The sequence below is a fragment of the Pseudophryne corroboree genome, chromosome 11 (genome assembly GCF_028390025.1).
Source record: "Pseudophryne corroboree isolate aPseCor3 chromosome 11, aPseCor3.hap2, whole genome shotgun sequence".
In the NCBI taxonomy this organism is placed as follows: domain Eukaryota; kingdom Metazoa; phylum Chordata; class Amphibia; order Anura; family Myobatrachidae; genus Pseudophryne; species Pseudophryne corroboree.
The window spans coordinates 152228954-152254420 of record NC_086454.1 but is presented as its reverse complement, the minus strand read 5'-3'; the positions used below and the strand labels follow the sequence as shown (position 1 = coordinate 152254420).

The following is a 25467-nucleotide window of genomic DNA, read 5'->3' as shown; positions in this document are numbered from 1 at the left end:
TCATAGCCTGGCGACAGCAACAATGCGTGCACACAATGCGCAAGCCGCGTATGCGCATTTCAGACCCGTTCGCACCGCAGCGAAGAACCGCTGCGTGTGAACGGGTTGGAATGACCCCCACGGTTTTGCCTAACTGCTAACAAATTTGCTGCTGCGATCAACTCTGAATTACCCTCTATGTCTCTCTATATTTGCTGAGCTGTACCCAATGCTCTTTCCACCATAACACCTTCCTCTATGGCTGCCAGTTATCTGTATAAACTATTATCCTGGTCAAACTGCTGTTAACACCCACCAGAATAATAAATCATAACTAACACAATCCAATAGCCATCTCCACAAGTCACACAATTAATACAAATTGGAAAAAATAGATAGAAACCTGAAACCAAAACCATGTTATTTTCAGGAAGGTAAAACTGAAAAATAGATTTTGGTAAACAAAATGCAAGAACAACAATTCAATTGAGAGAATTGAATACACCACATAATGCAGTTATAATAATGTGTACCCGCCACATAATCCCCGAAGCCGATGGTGGTCAGCGTGATGATTACAAAGTAAATGGCCTCCAGAAGTGTCCACTGCTCAATCTCCTTGAAGACTAAAGTCGGTATAAGAACGAAGAGGAGACAGCCAATGAGGATGAACAGCACCGCGGATATAACCCGTACAATGGTTGGAGAGACACGCCACTTCTGTGTTAAGGAAAAAAAGAGACGGATGAGACACATTTACTAAGAGCTCGTCTTTACTGGCAACATGTCTTAAAACTAAGACACCTTTAACATATATCAGTTACAGCGGGCCAGTCAAGCAGTTTTTTTTTTAACACATTTTATATCAGAAGGACAAACTGAATGAAAGTACATTTGCAATGTAATGGTATTCATACACACAGACCCTGATTCTGAGCCACACATAATGCAAATGCAACCCCAGATGCTCGCTGCAGACAGGTACAAGGGGAGATTTAGCAAAGCTTGAAGAGAGATAAAGTACTAACCAATCAGCCTCTGTCATTTACCAGGCGGTGGAGGAGATGTACTAAGCCTTGGAGAGTGATAAAGTAGAGAGAGATAAAGAGCCAGCCAATCATCTCCTATCTGCCATGTTAAAGGCTGTGTTTGAAAATGAGTTAGGAGCTGATTGATTTGTAGTTTATCTCTCTCCACTTTATCACTCTCCAAGGCTAGTACATCTGCCCCTATGTTTGAAAAATGACAGTTAGGACCTGATTGGTTGGTACATCATATCTCTCCAAACTTTAGTAAATCTACCCCATTGTACGCTAATGTAACTATATGCCCCTATACTGAGTCATACACATCTTTACGTACCCACTGCCCCCCTACACCCTCCCCCACTGCACTGTCTGCAAGAGCAGCCTTAATCAGTATCATTGGCATTTCTACCTACCCAATACTAAATACAGGACATCCAGCTGAATTTGGTGTTCACAATGCATACATTAGACTCAGAAGAGTTAGTAACTCTGGCCACGCTTGCATGACACCCCACAGACTGAATCTCTTGTTTGCGTTTGCATTGTGGCTGCTCAGAAAGGCCCATTTAGTCTGGCTGCATGTGTGTGACGCAGAATCAGGAGCAGCGGCTCCATGCAAACTTGTGTGTGACTCAGAATCAGGAGCAGCGGCTCCATGTGCACTTGTGTGTAACTCAGAATCAGGAGCAGCGGCTCCATATGAACTTGTGTGTGACACATAATCAGGAGCAGCGGCTGCATGCAAACTTGTGTGTGACACAGAATCAGGAGCAGCGGCTCCATGTGAACGTGTGTGTGACTCAGAATCAGGAACAGCAGCTCCATATGAACTTGTGTGTGACTCAGAATCAGGAGCATAATCTTAAAACTGTGCTTCTCCCTCTTTGCCTGCAATTTCCTGCAATATTGCCTGAGGCATTACTCAAATGAGTGCTTTGCATAGACTGCAGACCTTGTGACAGCAGACTCAGGTGAGGTTTCACAGCCAATCAGGAGGCCTGGCTTTAAAGCTGGAAACTTCCCAGAGTTTGTTGATATCTCAGGAAGTCACAGAAGCACAACATGCATGTGTCAGCCACATGGGCTGTTCATGCTCTCTTTACTACATGACCCTCTCCAGGAGGAACAGAATGCTCTGCTCCTGCACTTCCCTCTTGATGTATGATTACCCTCACCTGTGGGGAAACACCTTTCTTATCCATTAACCTGTTCAACACAGGTGTCGGCAATCATAAATTGAGAGGGAAGTCCAGGAGCAGAGCATTCTGTCCCTCCTGGAGAGGGTCATGTTGGGAGGTATGCTACACAGTGGTTTTCCCAGACTGTGTATCAAGACAACTGGTTGTTCGTATCACATGCTTTAGCTACACAAAACAGATTAACATCATCAAAAGACAAGAGACGATTAATGGAGAGCCTCTTTCATTTCAGTTGTATTAGTTTGTCATTGGAATTTGCATTCTCGGGATTGGCCTCAAAGAATTTGCAGCAGAATGCACATGACTATTCATGAGTTGATCCTGCAGCTCCTCTGCTCTTACCCCAAACAAATGGCCAAGGGGGCAATTCAGACTGCAGCGGCAGCGATCGCAGTCTGAATTTTTTTGCCGTGTGATGCTTTTGCACCAGTGTGGGGGGAGGGGGGGGGGGCAGAGATGCGGGGTAGACTAGCCCTGTGCTGGACGTCCCCCCACATGTCTGAGAAAATTATCGTAGATGTGCTAAATTTAGCACATCTACGATCAGATCTGGTTTAGGCCCAATATTTGGAATCATTTGCTCAATAATTGGCAAAATATTATGTGAACCTCAATTTTTTGTACTTTCTTTCTGTATTATGTAAAGACTGCTTTTTACCTATAAACTGGCTCCTCTATAATCATTATGCCTTGTCATTGGTTGCAGAGTTTTTGTGTGTTGATGGACAGAAAATGATCTGTAGAGTGTGGCCCCTGTAAGGCTCCCAAAGTAACAGTATACAGAACACCAACAAATGGAGTAGACAAAAGTTTGGCTGCAAATACATTGGTTGGGATAACAAGCATCTAAAAGGTTTTCTGCTATTTGATGTGGTCAAAGTACAATACATTTAGCTATTCGCTGACAGATCTGTTTTAGCAAGAATGGCAATATGTGGCTACCCCATGTAATTAGTTTTCCATGCGATTATATCATGGTTTACAGTAGTTGCAGCTTTGTCATAAGATCCAGAATATCTGGTCCTACATATATTGTATGATTGCAGAATTCATGGGAATAAGAGAATGTATTGCCACATGTGGGCATTTGTTATGTACAAGGTGCCAGCCCCACATCCCTCTAATAAGCTGTCTCCCATACTCAGTCATAAGGCACCCAGGGGGTACACACTAGGCAATTTTAGCCAAAAAATTAAACAATAACAACATAAATGTTGTTATGGTTTATTTTTAGGCTTATATCGTCCAGTGCGTATGGGGGTAATATTGGTGACCGATGAACGATGCGCGCTCCCGCATGCCATTTAGCGATCACCAATATTGGGCTGACATGCAGCACAACCCGTTACTGTCGGGGTGAGCTGTATGTTCAGGAATGCCGGCTGTGATGTCACAGAACGTTATCATTGAACGATAACGTTCAGTGTGTACGCACTATATCGTTGAACGCTATATCGTTCAACAATATACAGTAGTCGTCCATCGCTGGCAATTCCCCGTTGCCTAGTGTGACTGTGTACCCGCCTTAACAGTTCAGGATTTAGAGATAGCCATGCATGAGCATAAATTACTTCATTAGCATCATTGTAATTAGCCACCTGTGCTCAAGCATGAATGCTGATTTTTATGATCTCTTGAGGACAGAGTTTGGGAAACATTGCAATGAAACTTAAGGTGCATACACACTGAGCGTTTTTCCCCCCTGCTCAGCGATGTCAGCGGTGGTGAGCGGCTTTCCATAGCAGGACGCTATGGAAAGCCGCTCACCCCGCCGTTCATCTACTGGTAATACCAGTAGGCCGTTCATCTACTTTTAATACCAGCAGATGAACGGCGGCTGCCAGCGATAAAGCGGGAGCGTGCATCAGCGCTCATCGTTTGGCCATACACACTGGGCGGTTTTGAGCTGAAAGCAGCTGAACACACCAAAAGTGACCTGCTTTCAGCTCAGAATCGCCCAGTGTGTATGGGCCTTAAGTTACAGAGAAAGACTTTGCTATACAGTCACTGTAGATTAGTGGAGAAGGATTTCCTCTAATGCTCTGCACCAAAGTGATCAACTTCCTATCAGTAGTTACAGCTTCTCATATGGGAGCCCAGGTGGCTGATTTTGAGTCGTATGTAGGTGTGGCTGCATGTTTATGCTAATGCTGCAGCCAATTTCATTAAGATGCCCACTTGCAGAAGTGCAGTTCCACCATTGGACACACCATTGAAACTTGCACCAACCCTATGGCAGGTGCAGATTCTCCATCAGGTTATGGCCTCCTGTGTGAGCAGTTGTGCATCTTTGGACACAGACACTTACAGCAGTTAGCCCGCATCTGTTTACCTACCCCATCACCTCCCAGGAACATTCACTGAATTCCACAGATCGTGCATCCAATGCTGTTCTGCGTCTCTGAATCTGACAATGGATATGCTGTGTGATTGGGATGTATGCGCAGAATTAAAACATTGGCTAACTATGTGCAACACGGACACTACATGCAACTCAGAATCAGGCCCACAATGTGAAAACCATTGTACAGTGTGGAAGTTAGTTATTTGCTTTCAAACTCCACTTACAGCATACAGTGGGCATTACAGCATACAGTGTCAGCTATCGTCTCTTACATTGTGGGACAAAGGCCATTCATTTTACTTCTATGTTTCTAGAAAATCTAACTAGATGAACCAAAACAATGTTGAGTTACAAACTAGTTAAGTGGTTATTTTCTGGGATCAGACTTTCTAGCTCTGTCTCTCTTTGATATACCCTTCTGTATCATACTCTGCTCTCAGAGAGTTAATCTACTAACAGACTACTTATACGTTGTCTCATGTGATTTTCTGTATGCACAGAGTCCCAAGCTCAACTCAAAATCTAATTTCAAAAGTACAAAAAAAATTGAATTTCAGTTCGCCAAATCGATGGATGCGCTCTCTTTCAGACAAGGCTGAGTTACTTTATCTCCATACAGCTCCCCCCAGGGACAATGAAAGGAAGAAGGCATATGCAGAACTAAACAAGAGACACATACATAGTACACCTTCACTCAGGTGTAGACAAGGAAGTTTAAAATTGATGAAAAGAGCAATGAAGTGTATATATATATATATATATATATATAATATTATATATATATATATATATCAATCCCAATTATCGTTACTCACAGGAACTTGCATGTCTTAGTGCGGGTGCTTTCCAAAAGTGCTCAGCAGGCAAGCAGAGCGATGTGTATGTAACGACAGTAAGTAGGTCGACATGTACAAGGTCGACATGAGAGAAGGTCGACATGAGTTGTTGGTGGGGGGGGGTTGGTGTCGTTTTCTCCGTAGAGTATACCGTGTCCCCTTGCATGGCTCGCTTCACTCGCCATGCTTTGGTTACCGTTCCCAATTGTAGTCCACGTGGAACGTAAAGCATGAAAATGTTAAAAAAAATGAAAAAAGAAATGTGAAAAAATAGTCGACCTTCTGTAATGTCGACCTAGAGACCATGTCGACCGAGAAACCATGTCGACCTACTTACTGTCGACCGATAGTGATCAACCTAGACATTGTCGACCTAAGTGTGGTCGACCTAGAGACCGGATACCGTATGTAACCAGATACGGCGGCACTCCAAAAAGATTAACACATAAAACTACTTACGGAAACGTTTCAGTGCCCTAAAGCGCTTTTATCAAGCATCAAATATAACATGAATACATACTTACATAAATAGCATTGACCCCGCCGCTCAGCACAAGGCGCCGGCTCCTGTTTCCGGTCATCACCTCACTGGGACCAGGAGGAGATGTCAGCGCCGTTGGCACACCCACAAATAACAAGTATATATAAAACATATTTATATCCAAAGCAGCTACAAAATACAAGTACAGATACTGGACAAAACACACATTTGTAAAAACATCGGAAGAACAGTGGAAACGACAGCAAAATACTGTTGATTGATACCCCATCCTGCAGTGAATGGGGAGCACATGTAGAACAAAACATCAGAAGTCGGAGTGCTGCATAGAAAGTTAATTACCTGTAAATACAGGGCTTAAAGTGGTCCTGGAGAGGTGGTGGAATTCATATACCCCACCATCTCCCCCCTACCCCCTCCTCACATTAAGCGAAGCCAGGGCCAGTGCTAGTGTTTTTGGCACCCCCCTGCAAACTATAAATTAGTGCCCTACTACCCATACTTTATAAAGGACATTGATCTCACAAAGAAGCAGCGTGGTCACACAATAGTACCCTCAATTCAAATTGCACCACACAGTAGCACAATCGTATGCCATCTGTTCGGCTTTGGCGTCAGGCTCTAGTGAGCAACCGGTAGTCAGGCATTTAGCCCTGGAGAAACATAATCTTGCAACTTTGAGGTACCATATTGTAAATCATGTGTCTGAGTCAGCTCGGGGAAGGTGCAGGGCGCAGGGAGGGGGGGAGCCCTGGGCAGCAATAAACCTCTGGACTGGCATATAAGGGTACATTAGGCTGCGGAGGCAGTAAATGCAGAGATCCCCCGCCATTTTTTGTATATTGAAGCGGGACGGAAGCCCGCCACTGGAGGGGGCGGAGCTTGATCCCTCAGCACTAACAGCGCCATTTTCTCCACAGAACGCTGCATAGGCGCTGGCTCCCCGGACTCTCCCCTGCTGAACTCGGTGACAGAGGGCTGAAAAGAGGGGGGGCATGTTTAAGGCGCAGTGAGTGTATACACATTGATTATATATATAAAAAGCGCTATTTGGGTTTTATTCCAGTGTCAGTTGGCGCTGGGTGTGTGCTGGCATACTCTCTCTCTGTCTCCCCAAAGGGCCTTGTTAGGGAATTGTCCCTTTACAGATATATCCCTGTGTGTGTGGGGGTGTCGGTACGTGCGTGTCGGCATGTCTGAAGCGGAAGGCTCGTCCAAGGAGGAGGTGGAGCAGATGTGTGGTGTGTCTCCGTCAGCAACGCCGACTCATGACTGGATGGACATGTGGCATATGTTAAATGCAAGTGTGGCCTCATTACATAAGAGACTGGACAAAGCAGAGTCCAGGGAAAAAGCAGGGAGTCAATCCACGGATTGGTCTGGGTCACAGGGCCCTTCTGGGTCTGAAAAACGTCCCCTATCCCAAATAGTAGACACTGGTACCGACACGGATTCTGACTCCAGTGTCGACTACGATGATGCAAAATTACACCCAAGGGTAGCAAAAAGTATTCAGTGTATGATTATTGCAATAAAAGATGTTTTGCATATCACTGAAGACCCCTCTGTCCCTGACACGAGGGTGCGCATGTATAAGGAAAAGAAACCTGAGGTAACCTTTCCCCCATTTCATGAGCTTAACGAGTTATTTGAAAAAGCTTGGGAAACTCCAGATAAAAAACTGCAGATTCCCAAAAGGGTTCTTATGGCGTATCCTTTCCCTGCACAGGACAGGGTATGTTGGGAATCTTCTCCCAGGGTGGACAAGTCTTTAACACGCCTGTCCAAGAAGGTGGCGCTACCGTCTCCGGACACGGCAGCCCTCAAGGATCCTGCTGATCGCAGACAGGAGACTACTTTAAAGTCTATTTATGCGCATACAGGTGCTTTGCTCAGACCAGCAATAGCATCGGCAATGGTATGTAGCGCAGTTGCAGCATGGACAGATACCTTGTCAGCTGACTTTGATACCCTAGACAGGGATACCATTTTATTAACCTTAGGCCACATTAAAGACGCAGTCTTATATATGAGGGACGCTCAAAGAGACGTTGGGCTGCTGGGTTCCAGAGCCAATGCCATGGCTATTTCTGCGAGAGGAGCTCTATGGACCCGCCAGTGGACGGGTGATGCAGCCAGACTCAAAGAAGCATATGGAGGTTTTACCTTACAAGGGTGAAGTGTTGTTCGGGGAGGGGCTCGCGGACCTGGTTTCCACAGCTACCGCGGGTAAATCTACCTTTTTACCTTTTGTTCCCCAACAGCAAAAGAAAACTCCACAGTATCAGATGCAGTCCTTTCGGTCGCATAAGTCCAGAAGAGGTCGGGGCTCCTCCTTCCTTGCCAGAGGTAAAGGTAGAGGAAAGAGAACACCTGCTTCGGCTAGTTCCCAGGAGCAGAAGTCCTCCCCGGCTTCTACAAAATCCACCGCATGACGCTGGGGCTCCCCTAAGGGAGTCCGCACCAGTGGGGGCACGCCTTCGACTTTTCAGCCAGATCTGGGTTTTTTCAGATGGGGATCCTTGGGCGATGGAAATTGTTTCCCAAGGCTACAAGCTGAAATTCGAAGAGGTGCCCCCTCGCCGATTTTTCAAGTCGGCCTTGCCAGCTTCACCCCCGGAGAGGGAAGTAGTATTAGCTGCAATTCAAAAGCTGTGTCAACAGCAAGTGGTGGTCAAGATTCCCCTGGTCCAACAAGGAAAAGGGTATTATTCAACCCTGTTTGTGGTCCCAAAGACGGATGGTTCGGTCAGACCCATTTTAAATCTAAAATCCTTAAACCTGTACTTGAAAAAGTTCAAATTCAAGATGGAATCGCTCCGAGCTGTAATATCCAACCTCGGAGGGAGGGATTTTATGGTGTCACTAGACATAAAGGATGCATACCTCAATGTCCCCATGTACCCCCCTCATCAGGAGTACCTGAGATTCGCTGTACAGGACTGTCATTACCAGTTTCAGACGTTGCCGTTTGGTCTTTCCACGGCCCCGAGGATTTTCACCAAGGTAATGGCGGAGATGATGGTGCTCCTGCGCAGGCAGGGAGTCACAATTAACCCATACTTGGACGATCTCCTAATAAAGGCGAGATCGAGAGATCAATTGCTGAATAGCTGTTAGGCGCCGAGGGTCCGCCCGTCAGTGCGGCCCGGCGCCTAGCAACTAGGGACGCCGCATGCGGACAGCCGCCGGCTCCCTAGCAACGCTAGACGCCGGGCGCACGGAGCCGCTCAGACCCTAGCAACGGGGACGCCACTGTCGGACCGCGTTCCCCGTTGCTGGGTCTAGATTAATCACCTCATTGGTATCCTGGCCGTGCAGCATGCAGCTGCACGGCATGATTGTTAATTACCCTGTCTGGCTCCTGATTGGAGAGCTCCCAGTTAAAAGCACTCTCTGGACTTCTCACAGACGCCGGTAATAGCTTCCTGTTTGCTGTGTCTGTTGCAGAGAGTTTTCCAGTCCTGTCTATCCGGTCGTTCCTGTCCTCAGTGGTCCAATACTCGGAAGTTGTCATCTTTTCCTGGAGTCCTGACCGAGCACCTTTAACATCCTGTGGTGTTCGTGAGTCGCGGCGTAGCCGTGTGTTGCGGCTTGACCGCTTACTATTTATTATTTGGTTACATTGTGTTTCGGAGCTTTTGCGGAGGATTCCGCTCCCACAAATCCACTCTGGTATCCAGCGGTGCTGGATAGGAGTAACGGATTCGTGGATTTTTGGTTGTCCTTTTCCCTGGCGGTTTGTCCGCACATACTTCTGGTTTAAGTTAGTTAGCTTGTAGCCCCTGGCCTGGTTGCTTAGTCAGAGGGCCCCTTGTTATCACCCTGTCTCGGATTTCCCTTTGTCTCCCATTAAGACCTGAGGGGGCATCGGAGTTGGGCAGACATAATCCGCCCTTCAAACGCGGCTGCCATGGGCTCAAGCAACCATAGTCTCGCAGGGGATTTCTGATAACACGGGCGAGACAACGGAGTTAGGGCGCCAGGGGTTACTAGGCTTTCCTGCTCCCGTAACCAGCATTCCATTCCAGTACTCTGACCTCCGTCATAAGATCACCTCTGGTCAGACGTACTGGTATCATAACATTATTACCGGCCAGACTAAAATTTAAAATTAAACAGGGTTTGATTTTTTCCCTTATTTCAGTTTGGAAGATTTGTCGGCCTCATGAATCCCACTGGTGTAGGGCCAAATCCTGGCCAGCTTCTAGTTAGTCAGATTCAAGAACTTACTCAGATGGTTCAGGATCTGTCCCTTCGGGTGAGGTCACAGGAAGATCTGTTACGGACTTCCCCGAGGGTCGTTCCTGAACCAAAAATGCATTTGCCTGACCGTTTTTCTGGGGATAGAAAGCAGTTTTTTAATTTTAAAGAGTCTTGTAAACTTTATTTTCGTTTAAGACCAGTCTCCTCAGGTACGGAATCTCAGCGGGTCGGAATTATTATTTCTTTACTTCAGGGGGATCCCCAGACCTGGGCTTTTGGTTTAAGAACTGACGATCCGGCATTGTTGTCTGTAGACGCCTTTCTGGGGTCTTTAGGGCTATTGTATGATGACCCTGATAGAGAGGCATCCGCCGAGAGTCATTTGCGTGCTCTCAGACAGGGTAAGAATCCCGCAGAGATTTATTGTACGGAGTTTCGCCGTTGGTCGAACGACTGTGGATGGAATGACCCAGCCCTGCGCAGTCAGTTTCGCCTCGGCTTATCTGAGTCTATAAAAGACAGTCTCCTTCAGTATCCCGCTCCTGAGACTCTTAATAAACTCATGGAGCTTTCTATTAAGATTGATCGTCGTCTCAGAGAGCGGAGGGCTGAAAAAGGAGCATCTGTCGGGTCTACTCCTGGTGTTTTTTCCATTCCTGTGGACATAGAGGAGCCCATGCAGATAGGTCTCTCCAAGCTGTCTCCTGAAGAAAGAACCAGAAGGCAAAATTCTGGTCTTTGTTTGTACTGTGGGAGTAAGGGACATTTTGCCCGTAATTGTCCGAACAAGTCGGGAAACGCCTCGACCAAGTGAATTGTGAGGGGGTTCACTTTGGTCTGCAGCTTATCTCCTCAAATAATTCACTGTTAGTCCCAGCTAAAGTTTCCTTTGGCAGCCTCTGTTCCTCGGTGTCGGCTTTTGTTGACAGTGGAGCTGCAGGGAACTTTATGGACTTAACGTGGGCCAAGGCCTTAGGTATTCCTCAGTTAGCCTTGGGTAGGTGTATCACCATGCATGGTTTAGATGGGAGTCCCTTGTCCAATGGGGTTATTTCTCTCTGTACACCTCCTGTACTATTTTCGGTAGGAGCTCTTCATTCCGAAAAAATTGAATTTTTCCTTACCCATTGCCCAGCAGTTCCAGTGGTTCTGGGTCACCCTTGGCTGGCCTTTCATAATCCCATCATTGATTGGCAGTCGGGGGAGATCTCACAGTGGGGTACCATCTGTAATAAGGAATGTATTACGCTTCCCATCAGAATAGCTGCTGTCTTTCCCGCACCCATTCCTGTGGAATACCAGGATTTTGTTGATGTATTTTCCAAGGGCAATGCGGACATTCTGCCTCCCCATCGGCCTTATGATTGTGCTATTGAGCTAATTCCTGGTGCCACTTTGCCTAAGGGAAGGTTATATGCATTGTCCGGACCAGAAACTGTGGCCATGAATGAATATGTTAAAGAAAGCCTAGGGAAAGGATTTATCAGGCCGTCTAAATCCCCTTTAAGTGCAGGCTTCTTCTTTGTGGAGAAGAAGGATGGATCACTCAGACCTTGCATTGACTTTAGAGCCTTGAATAAAATCTCAGTAAAAAATACTTACCCTTTGCCGCTGATTTCTGTCCTCTTTGATCAGCTACGTTCGGCTGTGATTTTTTCTAAGATTGACCAGAGAGGAGCATATAACCTCATCCGAATCAAGTCAGGGGATGAGTGGAAAACGGCATTCAGTACTCAGTCGGGTCACTATGAGTATCTGGTTATGCCATTCGGCCTGTCTAACGCTCCGGCAGTTTTCCAGGATCTCATTAACGATGTGCTCCGTGATTTTCTTGGAAGATTCGTAGTAGTCTATTTAGACGATATCTTGATATATTCTGACTCTATTGAACAACACGTTACCCAGGTGCGTCAGGTTCTAAAAAAATTACGTGAAAATCACCTATATGCCAAGCTGGAGAAGTGTGAATTTCATGTCACGGAGGTATCCTTTTTAGGGTACATTATTTCCCCTCGGGGATTCTGTATGGAACCGAAGAAGCTCCAAGCCATCCTTAGTTGGGCGCAACCCACCAACTTAAAAGCAATTCAGCGCTTTTTAGGGTTTGCGAATTATTATAGAAGATTTATTCACTCTTTCTCCGACCTAGTTGCTCCCATTGTGGCACTGACTAAGAAGGGAGCGGATCCAACCAACTGGTCACGTGAAGCTGAGTTATCTTTTCAGGCCTTGAAACAAGCCTTTGTCTCAGCCCCGGTCCTCAGACATCCCAACCCAGAATTGCCTTTCATTGTTGAGGTTGATGCCTCGGAGGTTGGAGTAGGGGCTATCCTATCTCAGAAGGATTCGGATTCTCTAGAATTACATCCTTGTGCCTTTATGTCCAGGAAATTCTCATCTGCTGAATCCAACTACGATGTTGGTAACCGGGAATTACTGGCTATTAAATGGGCTTTCGAGGAGTGGAGGCATTGGCTTGAGGGAGCAACACATACCATTTCAGTTTTGACTGATCACAAAAATCTTCAGTACATTGAATCAGCTAAACGGCTGAATGCCCGGCAAGCTCGTTGGGCTTTATTTTTTACTCGTTTCAAGTTTATTATCACCTTCAGGCCAGGTTCTAAGAATGCCAAGGCGGATGCCCTGTCACGCAGTTTTCTTCCAGTTCATGATAACAGTCCTGTTACTCCCATACTTCCGTCTTCAGTCATTCGGGCAGGCCTCACACAAGATTTATTTACCCAGTTAAAGCAGCTTCAACATCAAGCTCCTGGAAATACTCCTGCTGGTCGTCTTTATGTCCCTGAGTTTTTGAGAGCAACTGTTTTGACGGAGTTTCATGATAGCAAAGTTGCCGGGCATCCGGGGATCGCTAAGACTTTGGAATTAGTCTCCCGCTCAGTATGGTGGCCTAGTCTTTCCAAAGACATTAAGGAGTTTGTTTTTTCGTGTCAGGTCTGTGCACAGCATAAAGTTCCCCGTTCCTTGCCTATCGGTCAACTTATGCCCTTGAATGTTCCTCTCAGGCCATGGTCTCATATTTCCATGGATTTTGTGGTGGACCTCCCTCTGTCAGCCGGATGCCGAGTCATATGGGTGGTAGTTGACCGTTTTAGCAAGATGGCCCATTTCATTGCTCTTCCCCGATTGCCATCTGCCCAGGGATTGGCAGTTTTGTTCCTCCGCCATGTTTTCAGACTCCATGGGTTACCCACTGATATTGTTTCTGATCGGGGTCCACAATTCATTGCACAATTTTGGAAGTCTTTTTGTGCCTCTTTAAAGATGAAATTGTCTTTAACGTCTGGCTACCATCCCCAATCCAATGGGCAGACTGAGCGAGTTAATCAATCATTAAAACAATATTTGCGTTTGTACTCGGCCAAACTCCAAAATGACTGGTCCGAGTTTCTTCCGTTGGCGGAGTTTGCTTACAACAATGCCTGTCATTCCTCCACCAATGTGTCTCCATTTTTTACAGTTTTTGGTTTTCACCCCAGAGCTAATTCCTTTTTTCAACATTCCTCTGTCTCCTCACTGACCTTGACCGCTCATCTCAGACTCATTTGGAGAAAAGTGCACCTTGCTCTCAGAAAAGCGGCATTTCGGGAGAAAATTTTTTCTGACAGGCTCCGGCGGCCGTGCACTTTTAAAGTTGGAGATAGGGTGTGGTTGTCGACTCGTAACATTAGACTTCGACAAACCTCAGCCAGATTGGGCCCTAAATTTATTGGACCATTTCATATTATAAAAAAAATCAATCCAGTTGCTTTCCGGTTACGTTTACCAAGAACTCTCCGGATCGGAAATACTTTCCATTGCTCCCTGTTGAAACCATACGTTTCTTCCAGTAGATTTCCTCGGAAGATCTCTCAGGGGAAATCACCAATAGATGTACAGGGTCAGCAGGAGTTCTTGGTGGAGAAGGTTCTCGATTCCAAGTTGTCCCGGGGTCGGCTTTATTTTTTGGTACATTGGAGAGGTTATGGTCCAGAAGAAAGGTCTTGGGTCCTGGATGAGGATCTCCATGCCCCGAGGCTCAAAAAGGCATTTTTTCGAGAATTTCCTCAGAAACCTGGCCTTAGGGGTTCCTTGACCCCTCCTCAAGGGGGGGGTACTGTTAGGCGCCGAGGGTCCGCCCGTCAGTGCGGCCCGGCGCCTAGCAACTAGGGACGCCGCATGCGGACAGCCGCCGGCTCCCTAGCAACGCTAGACGCCGGGCGCACGGAGCCGCTCAGACCCTAGCAACGGGGACGCCACTGTCGGACCGCGTTCCCCGTTGCTGGGTCTAGATTAATCACCTCATTGGTATCCTGGCCGTGCAGCATGCAGCTGCACGGCATGATTGTTAATTACCCTGTCTGGCTCCTGATTGGAGAGCTCCCAGTTAAAAGCACTCTCTGGACTTCTCACAGACGCCGGTAATAGCTTCCTGTTTGCTGTGTCTGTTGCAGAGAGTTTTCCAGTCCTGTCTATCCGGTCGTTCCTGTCCTCAGTGGTCCAATACTCGGAAGTTGTCATCTTTTCCTGGAGTCCTGACCGAGCACCTTTAACATCCTGTGGTGTTCGTGAGTCGCGGCGTAGCCGTGTGTTGCGGCTTGACCGCTTACTATTTATTATTTGGTTACATTGTGTTTCGGAGCTTTTGCGGAGGATTCCGCTCCCACAAATCCACTCTGGTATCCAGCGGTGCTGGATAGGAGTAACGGATTCGTGGATTTTTGGTTGTCCTTTTCCCTGGCGGTTTGTCCGCACATACTTCTGGTTTAAGTTAGTTAGCTTGTAGCCCCTGGCCTGGTTGCTTAGTCAGAGGGCCCCTTGTTATCACCCTGTCTCGGATTTCCCTTTGTCTCCCATTAAGACCTGAGGGGGCATCGGAGTTGGGCAGACATAATCCGCCCTTCAAACGTGGCTGCCATGGGCTCAAGCAACCATAGTCTCGCAGGGGATTTCTGATAACACGGGCGAGACAACGGAGTTAGGGCACCAGGGGTTACTAGGCTTTCCTGCTCCCGTAACCAGCATTCCATTCCAGTACTCTGACCTCCGTCATAAGATCACCTCTGGTCAGACGTACTGGTATCATAACAATAGCGTGTCGCTCTCCCTGAAAGTGTTGAACAGCATGGTTGGATTCTCAATCTGCCAAAGTCACAATTGGTTCCAACGACTCGGCTATTATTCCTAGGCATGATTCTGGACACGGAACAAAAGAGGGTTTTTCTCCCATTGGAAAAAGCCCAGGATCTCCAGAACATGGTCAGAGACCTGCTAAAACCAAAAAGAGTGTCTGTTCATCAATGCACTCGAGTTCTGGAAAAAATGGTGGCAGCCTACGAGGCCATCCCCTTCGGCAGGTTTCATGCGAGGACTTTTCAGTGGGACCTTCTGGACAAGTGGTCCGGATCCCATCTACAAATACATCAGAAAATAACCCTGTCCCCCAGGGCCAGAGTGTCTCTCCTGTGGTGGCTGCAGAGTGCTCACCTTCTAGAGGGTCGCAGGTTCGGCATTCAAGACTGGGTTCTGGTAACCACGGACGCGAGCCTCCGAGAATGGGGAGCAGTCACACAAGGAAGAAATTTTCAGGGACTATGGTCAAGCCAGGAGGCTTGTCTACACATCAACATACTGGAATTGAGGGCCATATACAACGGCCTACGACAAGCGGAGAATCTTCTTCGTGACCTACCGGTTCTGATTCAATCAGACAACGTCACAGCCGTGGCTCATGTAAACCGCCAAGGCGGGACAAGGAGCAGAGTGGCAGTGGCGGAAGCTACCAGGATTCTTCGCTTGGCGGAAAATCACGTAAGTGCTCTATCAGCTGTCTTCATTCCGGGAGTGGACAACTGGGAAGCAGACTTCCTCAGCAGACACGATCTCCATCCAGGAGAGTGGGGACTTCATCAAGAAGTTTTTGCAGAGATAACAAGTCTTTGGGGAGTTCCTCAAATAGACATGATGGCGTCACGCCTCAACAAGAAGCTTCGGAGGTATTGTGCCAGGTCACGGAACCCTCAGGCAGTAGCAGTAGACGCCCTAGTGACACCATGGGTGTTTCAGTCGATCTATGTTTTTCCTCCTCTTCCTCTCATCTCAAAAATATTGAGAATCATAAGACAAAGAAGAGTGCAGACAATACTCATTGTTCCAGATTGGCCTCGAAGGGCCTGGTACTCAGATCTTCTGGAAATGCTCACAGAAGATCCGTGGCCTCTTCCTCTCAGGGAGGACCTGTTACATCAGGGGCCCTGGGTGTTCCAAGACTTACCGCGGTTACGTTTGACGGCATGGCGGTTGAACACCGAATCCTAGCTGGGTGGGGTATTCCAGAGGAAGTCATCCCTACTCTGATAAAGGCTAGGAAGGAGGTGAAGGCAAAGGATTATCACCGTATCTGGAGAAAGTATGTATCTTGGTGTGAAGCCAAGAATGCTCCTACGGAAGATTTCCATCTGGGCCGTTTTCTCTACTTTCTACAGACAGGAGTGGATATGGGCCTGAAGTTAGGCTCCATTAAGGTACAGATTTCGGCCCTATCTATATTCTTTCAGAAGGAATTGGCTTCTCTCCCAGAAGTTCAGACGTTTGTGAAGGGAGTGCTGCACATCCAGCCCCCCTTTGTGCCCCCAGTGGCACCGTGGGGCCTTAACGTGGTGTTACGTTTCCTGAAACCTCACTGGTTTGAACCTCTTCAAACAGTTGAATTAAAATTTCTCACGTGGAAGGTGGTCATGTTATTGGCCTTGGCATCTGCAAGGCGGGTGTCCGAATTGGTGGCCTTGTCCCACAAGAGCCCCTATTTGATTTTCCATGTAGATAGAGCGGAGTTGAAGACTCGTCCTCAATTTTTGCCTAAGGTGGTTTCTTCATTTCATATGAACCAACCTATTGTGGTGCCTTTGGCTACGGGGGACTGGGAGGACTCCAAGTCCCTGGATGTAGTCAGGGCCTTAAAGATTTATGTAGCCAGGACGGCTAGGGTTAGGAAAACAGAGGCTCTGTTTGTCCTGTATGCAGCCAACAAGGTTGGCACTCCTGCTTCTAAGCAGACTATTGCTCGCTGGATCTGTAACACGATTCTGCAGGCTCATTCTACGGCTGGATTCAGTAAAGGCCCATTCCACTAGGAAGGTGGGCTCTTCTTGGGCGGCTGCCCGAGGCGTCTCGGCATTACAGCTTTGCCGAGCGGCTACTTGGTCAGGTTCAAACACTTTTGCTAAATTCTACAAGATTGATACCCTGGCTGATGAGGACCTTGCGTTTGCTCAGTCGGTGCTGCAGAGTCATCCGCACTCTCCCGCCCGGTTGGGAGCTTTGGTATAAACCCCATGGTCCTTACGGAGTCCCCAGCATCCTCTAGGACGTAAGAGAAAATAAGATTTTAAACCTACCGGTAAATCTTTTTCTCCTAGTCCGTAGAGGATGCTGGGCGCCCGTCCCAGTGCGGACTACATTTGCAAGACTTGTGTATAGTTGTTGCTTTCTTAAGGGTTATGTTACAGTTAGAATCGGTCTTTGACTGATACTGTTTTTGTTCATACTGTTAACTGGTTGTGTTTATTCCAGGTTATATGGTACGATTGGTATGGGCTGGTATGTATCTTGCCCTTAGATTAACAAAATCCTTTCCTCATATTGTCCATCTCCTCTGGGCACAGTTCTCTAACTGAGGTCTGGAGGAGGGGCATAGAGGGAGGAGCCAGTGCACACCCATACTAAAAGTTCTTTATAGTGCCCATGTCTCCTGCGGAGCCCGTCTATACCCCATGGTCCTTACGGAGTCCCCAGCATCCTCTACGGAACTAGGAGAAAAAGATTTACCGGTAGGTTTAAAATCTTATTTTTGTCCAGTATCTGTTTGTACTTGTATTTTGTAGGTGCTTTGGATATAAAAGTGTTTTATGTATACTTGTTATTTGTGGGTGTGCCAACAGCGCTGACATCACCTCCTGGTCCCAGTGAGGTGATGACCGGAAACAGGAGCCGGCATCTAGTGCTGAGCAGCGGGGTCAATGATATTTATGTAAGTATGTATTCATTCTATGTTTGATGCGTGATGAAAGCACTTCAGGGCGCTGAAACATTGCCGTAAGTGGTTGTTTTCTCTGTAATTCTTTTTGGAGTGCCGCTGTATATGGTAACACACATAATTTATATATATATATATATATATATATATATATAATGGATCGATGTACCCTTATCCTGTGCTAAGAGGGGGCTGCACCTCTAAAATAACCCTTCTGCTAGCACAGGGTTCAAGAAACACATAGAAAACAAATTCAGAGGGCGCACAGTAATGTACAATTGAAACGATACAGTATCAATTAATTTTAGAAACCGACCAGCAACCAAAAATATAGAAATACATAAAATGTATTAAAACATAACAATTGGACAAATATACCCCTAAAGTACTGATAATTTCTGGGGCTTGTTGTCCTTATAGAAGAGAATTAATCTCTGGTCCTGACACATTTCATCCTTTAAAGGACTTCATCAGGGGAAATCAATTTGGAGAGAAAGCTCTTTTTATAAGCCACCATCCAATAAGTGATGTAATCTTTTCACAAGTGGTGAAGCAAATCCGCAATACAACTTGATAATATAGTACTACTGATAAAAATATAAATTGTGTCCTTTATTTTATACGTCAAAAAAAGTGATCCATGAGTATGGCTCCAACAGGATGTGAGTCAGTCTCTTCCCAAATGGATGTCATTATCCATTTGGGAAGAGGTTGACTCACATCCTGTTGGAGCCATACTCATGGATCACTTTTTTTGACGTATAAAATAAAGGACACAATTTCACTAAATACACTATTATCACCTATTGTTCACTAATAAATCTGTAACCTGGTGAAGTGAGGTCACTTTCATGATCATACTTCTTCCTTTTTATCAGTAGTACTATATTATCAAGTTGTATTGCGGATTTGCTTCACCACTTGTGAAAAGATTATATCACCTATTGGATGGTGGCTTATAAAAAGAGTTTTCTCTCCAAATTGATTTCCCCTGATGAAGTCCTTTAAAGGACGAAATGTGTCAGGACCAGAGATTAATTCTCTTCTATAAGGAAGGCTCGTCCAAGGAGGAGGTGGAGCAGATGTGTGGTGTGTCTCCGTCTCATGATTGGATGGACATGTGGCATATGTTAAATGCAAGTGTGGCCTCATTACATAAGAGACTGGACAAAGCAGAGTCCAGGGAAAAAGCAGGGAGTCAATCCACGGATTGGTCTGGGTCACAGGGCCCTTCTGGGTCTCAAAAACGTCCCCTATCCCAAATAGTAGACACTGGTACCGATACGGATTCTGACTCCAGTATCGACTACGATGATGCAAAATTATATACGTTGTCTCATGTGATTTTCTGTTTGCACAGAGTCCCAAGCTCAACTCAAAATCTAATTTCAAAAGTACAAAAAAATTGAATTTCAGTTCGACAAATCGATGGATGCGCTCTCTTTCAGACAAGGCTGAGTTACTTTATCTCCATACAGCTCCCACCAGGGACAATGAAAGGAAGAAGGCATATGCAGAACTAAACAAGAGACACATACATAGTACACCTTCACTCAGGTGTAGACAAGGAAGTCTAAAATTGATGAAAAGAGCAATGAAGTGTATATCTATATATATATATATATATATATATATAAAATATATATATAAATCCCAATTATCGTTACTCACAGGAACTTGCATGTCTTAGTGCGGATGCTCTCCAAAAGTGCTCAGCAGGCAAGCAGAGCGATGTGTATGTAACGACAGTAAGTAGGTCGACATGTACAAGGTCGACATGAGAGAAGGTCGACATGAGTTGTTGGGGGGGGGTACAAGGTCGACATGAGAGAAGGTCGACATGAGTTGTTGGGGGGGGGGGGGTTTGGTGTCGTTTTCTCCGTAGAGTATACCGTGTCCCCTTGCATGGCTCGCTTCACTCGCCATGCTTTGGTTACCGTTCCAAATTGTAGTCCACGTGGAACGTAAAGCATGAAAATGTTAAAAAAATGAAAAAAGAAATGTGAAAAAATCGTCGACCTTCTGTCATGTCGACCTAGAGACCACGTCGACTGAGAAACCATGTCGACCTACTTACTGTCGACCAATAGTGATCAACCTAGACATTGTCGACCTAAGTGTGGTCGACCTAGAGACCGGATACCGTATGTAACCAGATACGGCAGCACTCCAAAAAGAATAACACATAAAACTACTTACGGAAACGTTTCAGTGCCCTAAAGCGCTTTTATCAAGCATCAAACATAACATGAATACAAACTTACATAAATAGCATTGACCCCGCCGCTCAGCACAAGACGCCGGCTCCTGTTTCCGGTCATCACCTCACTGGGACTGTCAGCGCCGTTGGCACACCCACAAATAACAAGTATATATAAAACATCTTTATATCCAAAGCAGCTACAAAATACAAGTACAGATACTGGACAAAACACACATTTGTAAAAACATCGGAAGAACACTGGAAACGACAGCAAAATACTGTTGATAGTATACCCCATCCTGCAGTGAATGGGGAGCACATGTAGAACAAAACATCAGAAGTCGGAGTGCTGCATAGAAAGTTAATTACCTGTAAATACAGGGCTTAAAGTGGTCCTGGAGAGGTGGTGGAATTCATATACCCCACCATCTCCCCCCTACCCCCTCCTCACATTAAGCGAAGCCAGGGCCAGTGCTAGTGTTTTTGGCACCCCCCTGCAAACTATAAATTAGTGCCCTACTACCATACTTTATAAAGGACATTGATCTCACAAAGAAGCAGCGTGGTCACACAATAGTACCCTCAATTCAAATTGCACCACACAGTAGCACAATCGTATGCCATCTGTTCGGCTTTGGCGTCAGGCTCTAGTGAGCAACCGGTAGTCAGGCATTTAGCCCTGGAGAAACATAATCTTGCAACTTTGAGGTACCATATTGTAAATCATGTGTCTGAGTCAGCTCGGGGAAGGTGCAGGGCGCAGGGGGGGGCGCCCTGGGCAGCAATAAACCTCTGGACTGGCATATAAGGGTACATTAGGCTGCGGAGGCAGTAAATGCAGAGATCCCCCGACATTTTTTGTATATTGAAGCGGGACGGAAGCCCGCCACTGGAGGGGGCGGAGCTTGATCCCTCAGCTCTAACAGCGCCATTTTCTCCACAGAACGCTGCAGAGGCGCTGGCTCCCCGGATTCTCCCCTGCTGAACTCGGTGACAGAGTGCTGAAAAGAGGGGGGGCATGTTTAAGGCGCAGTGAGTGTATACACATTGATTATATATATAAAAAGCGCTACCTGGGTTTTATTCCAGTGTCAGTTGGCGCTGGGTGTGTGCTGGCATACTCTCTCTCTGTCTCCCCAAAGGGCCTTGTTGGGGAATTGTCCCTTTATAGATATATCCTTGTGTGTGTAGGGGTGTCGGTACGTGCGTGTCGGCATGTCTGAAGCGGAAGGTTCGTCCAAGGAGGAGGTGGAGCAGATGTGTGGTGTGTCTCCGTCGGCAACGCCGACTCATGACTGGATGGACATGTGGCATATGTTAAATGCAAGTGTGGCCTCATTACATAAGAGACTGGACAAAGCAGAGTCCAGGGAAAAAGCAGGGAGTCAATCCACGGATTGGTCTGGGTCACAGGGCCCTTCTGGGTCTGAAAAACGTCCCCTATCCCAAATAGTAGACACTGGTACCGACACGGATTCTGACTCCAGTGTCGACTACGATGATGCAAAATTACACCCAAGGGTGGCAAAAAGTATTCAGTGTATGATTATTGCAATAAAAGATGTTTTGCATATCACTGATGACCCCTCTGTCCCTGACACGAGGGTGCGCATGTATAAGGAAAAGAAACCTGAGGTAACCTTTCCCCCATCTCATGAGCTTAACGAGTTATTTGAAAAAGCTTGGGAAACTCCAGATATAAAACTGCAGGTTCCCAAAAGGGTTCTTATGGCGTATCCTTTCCCTGCACAGGACAGGGTATGTTGGGAATCCTCTCCCAGGGTGGACAAGTCTTTAACACGCCTGTCCAAGAAGGTGGCGCTACCGTCTCCGGACACGGCAGCCCTCAAGGATCCTGCTGATCGCAGACAGGAGACTACTTTAAAGTCTATTTATGCGCATACAGGTGCTTTGCTCAGACCGGCAATAGCATCGGCATGGGTATGTAGCGCAGTTGCAGCATGGACAGATACCTTGTCAGCTGACTTTGATACCCTAGACAGGGATACCATTTTATTAACCTTAGCCCACATTAAAGACGCAGTCTTATATATGAGGGACGCTCAAAGAGACGTTGGGCTGCTGGGTTCCAGAGCCAATGCCATGGCTATTTCTGCGAGACGAGCTCTATGGACCCGCCAGTGGACGGGTGATGCAGACTCAAAGAAGCATATGTAGGTTTTACCTTACAAGGGTGAAGTGTTGTTCGGGGAGGGGCTCGCGGACCTGGTTTCCACAGCTACCGCGGGTAAATCTACCTTTTTACCTTTTGTTCCCCAACAGCAAAAGAAAACTCCACAGTATCAGATGCAGTCCTTTCGGTCGCATAAGTCCAGGTCGGGGCTCCTCCTTCCTTGCCAGAGGTAAAGGTAGAGGAAAGAGAACACCTGCTTCGGCTAGTTCCCAGGAGCAGAAGTCCTCCCCAGCTTCTACAAAATCCACCGCATGACGCTGGGGCTCCCCTAAGGGAGTCCGCACCAGTGGGGGCACGCCTTCGACTTTTTAGCCAGATCTGGGTTTTTTCAGACGGGGATCCTTGGGCGATGGAAATTGTTTCCCAAGGCTACAAGCTGAAATTCGAAGAGGTGCCCCCTCGCCGATTTTTCAAGTCGGCCTTGCCAGCTTCACCCCCGGAGAGGGAAGTAGTGTTAGCTGCAATTCAAAAGCTGTGTCAACAGCAAGTGGTGGTCAAGGTTCCCCTGGTCCAACAAGGAAAAGGGTATTATTCAACCCTGTTTGTGGTCCCGAAGACGGATGGTTCGGTCAGACCCATTTTAAATCTAAAATCCTTAAACCTGTACTTGAAAAAGTTCAAATTCAAAATGGAATCGCTCCGAGCTGTAATATCCAACCTGGGAGGGAGGGATTTTATGGTGTCACTAGATATAAAGGATGCATACCTCAATGTCCCCATATACCCCCCTCATCAGGAGTACCTGAGATTCGCTGTACAGGACTGTCATTACCAGTTTCAGACGTTGCCGTTTGGTCTTTCCACGGCCCCGAGGATTTTCACCAAGGTAATGGCGGAGATGATGGTGCTCCTGCGCAGGCAGGGAGTCACAATTATCCTATACTTGGACGATCTCCTAATAAAGGCGAGATCGAGAGATCAATTGCTGAAGAGCGTGTCGCTCTCCCTGAAAGTGCTGAACAGCACGGTTGGATTCTCAATCTGCCAAAGTCACAATTGGTTCCAACGACTCGGCTATTATTCCTAGGCATGATTCTGGACACGGAACAAAAGAGGGTTTTTCTCCCATTGGAAAAAGCCCAGGATCTCCAGAACATGGTCAGAGACCTGCTAAAACCAAAAAGAGTGTCTGTTCATCAATGCACTCGAGTTCTGGAAAAAATGGTGGCAGCCTACGAGGCCATCCCCTTCGGCAGGTTTCATGCGAGGACTTTTCAGTGGGACCTTCTGGACAAGTGGTCCGGATCCCATCTACAAACACATCAGAAAATAACCCTGTCCCCCAGGGCCAGAGTGTCTCTCCCGTGGTGGCTGCAGAGTGCTCACCTTCTAGAGGGTCGCAGGTTCGGCATTCAAGACTGGGTTCTGGTAACCACGGACGCGAGCCTCCGAGAATGGGGAGCAGTCACACAAGGAAGAAATTTTCAGGGACTACGGTCAAGCCAGGAGGCTTGTCTACACATCAACATACTGGAATTGAGGGCCATATACAACGGCCTACGACAAGCGGAGAATCTTCTTCGTGACCTACCGGTTCTGATTCAATCAGACAACGTCACAGCCGTGGCTCATGTAAACCGCCAAGGCGGGACAAGGAGCAGAGTGGCGGTGGCGGAAGCCACCAGGATTCTTCGCTGGGCGGAAAATCACGTACGCGCTCTATCAGCTGTCTTAATTCCGGGAGTGGACAACTGGGAAGCAGACTTCCTCAGCAGACACGATCTCCATCCAGGAGAGTGGGGACTTCATCAAGAAGTTTTTGCAGAGATAACAAGTCTTTGGGGCGTTCCTCAAATAGACATGATGGCGTCACGCCTCAACAAGAAGCTTCGGAGGTATTGTGCCAGGTCACGGGACCCTCAGGCAGTAGCAGTAGACGCCCTAGTGACACCATGGGTGTTTCAGTCGATCTATGTTTTTACTCCTCTTCCTCTCATCTCAAAAATATTGAGAATCATAAGACAAAGAAGAGTGCAGACAATACTCATTGTTCCAGATTGGCCTCGAAGGGCCTGGTACTCAGATCTTCTGGAAATGCTCACAGAAGATCCGTGGCCTCTTCCTCTCAGGGAGGACCTGTTACAGCAGGGGCCCTGTGTGTTCCAAGACTTACCGCGGTTATGTTTGACGGCATGGCAGTTGAACACCGAATCCTAGCTGGGTGGGGTATTCCAGAGGAAGTCATCCCTACTCTGATAAAGGCTAGGAAGGAGGTGAAGGCAAAGCATTATCACCGTATCTGGAGAAAGTATGTATCTTGGTGTGAAGCCAAGAATGCTCCTACGGAAGATTTCCATCTGGGCCGTTTTCTCTACTTTCTACAGACAGGAGTGGATATGGGCCTGAAGTTAGGCTCCATTAAGGTACAGATTTCGGCCCTATCTATATTCTTTCAGAAGGAATTGGCTTCTCTCCCAGAAGTTCAGACGTTTGTGAAGGGAGTGCTGCACATCCAGCCCCCCTTTGTGCCCCCAGTGGCACCGTGGGACCTTAACGTGGTGTTACGTTTCCTGAAATCTCACTGGTTTGAACCTCTTCAAACAGTTGAATTAAAATTTCTCACGTGGAAGGTGGTCATGTTATTGGCCTTGGCATCTGCAAGGCGGGTGTCCGAATTGGCGGCCTTGTCCCACAAGAGCCCCTATTTGATTTTCCATGTGGATAGAGCGGAGTTGAGGACTCGTCCTCAATTTTTGCCTAAGGTGGTTTCTTCATTTCATATGAACCAACCTATTGTGGTGCCTTTGGCTACGGGGGAATGGGAGGACTCCATGTCCCTGGATGTAGTCAGGGCCTTAAAGATTTATGTAGCCAGGACGGCTATGGTTAGGAAAACAGAGGCTCTGTTTGTCCTGTATGCAGCCAACAAGGTTGGCACTCCTGCTTCTAAGCAGACTATTGCTCGCTGGATCTGTAACACGATTCAGCAGGCTCATTCTAC

At 47.0% G+C, this 25467-nt stretch overlaps 1 protein-coding gene across 2 annotated transcripts in view; it reads right to left on the bottom strand.

Annotated features, from left to right (window-relative positions):
* Positions 1–25467, bottom strand: part of KCNK4 (potassium two pore domain channel subfamily K member 4) — a 151825-nt gene that overhangs the window by 25401 nt on the left and 100957 nt on the right. For both annotated transcript variants that reach the window (XM_063944966.1, XM_063944967.1), the window contains exon 5: positions 513–699. In XM_063944966.1, coding sequence (XP_063801036.1) covers positions 513–699 — 187 coding nt within the window. The remainder of the gene's footprint in view (positions 1–512; positions 700–25467) is intronic.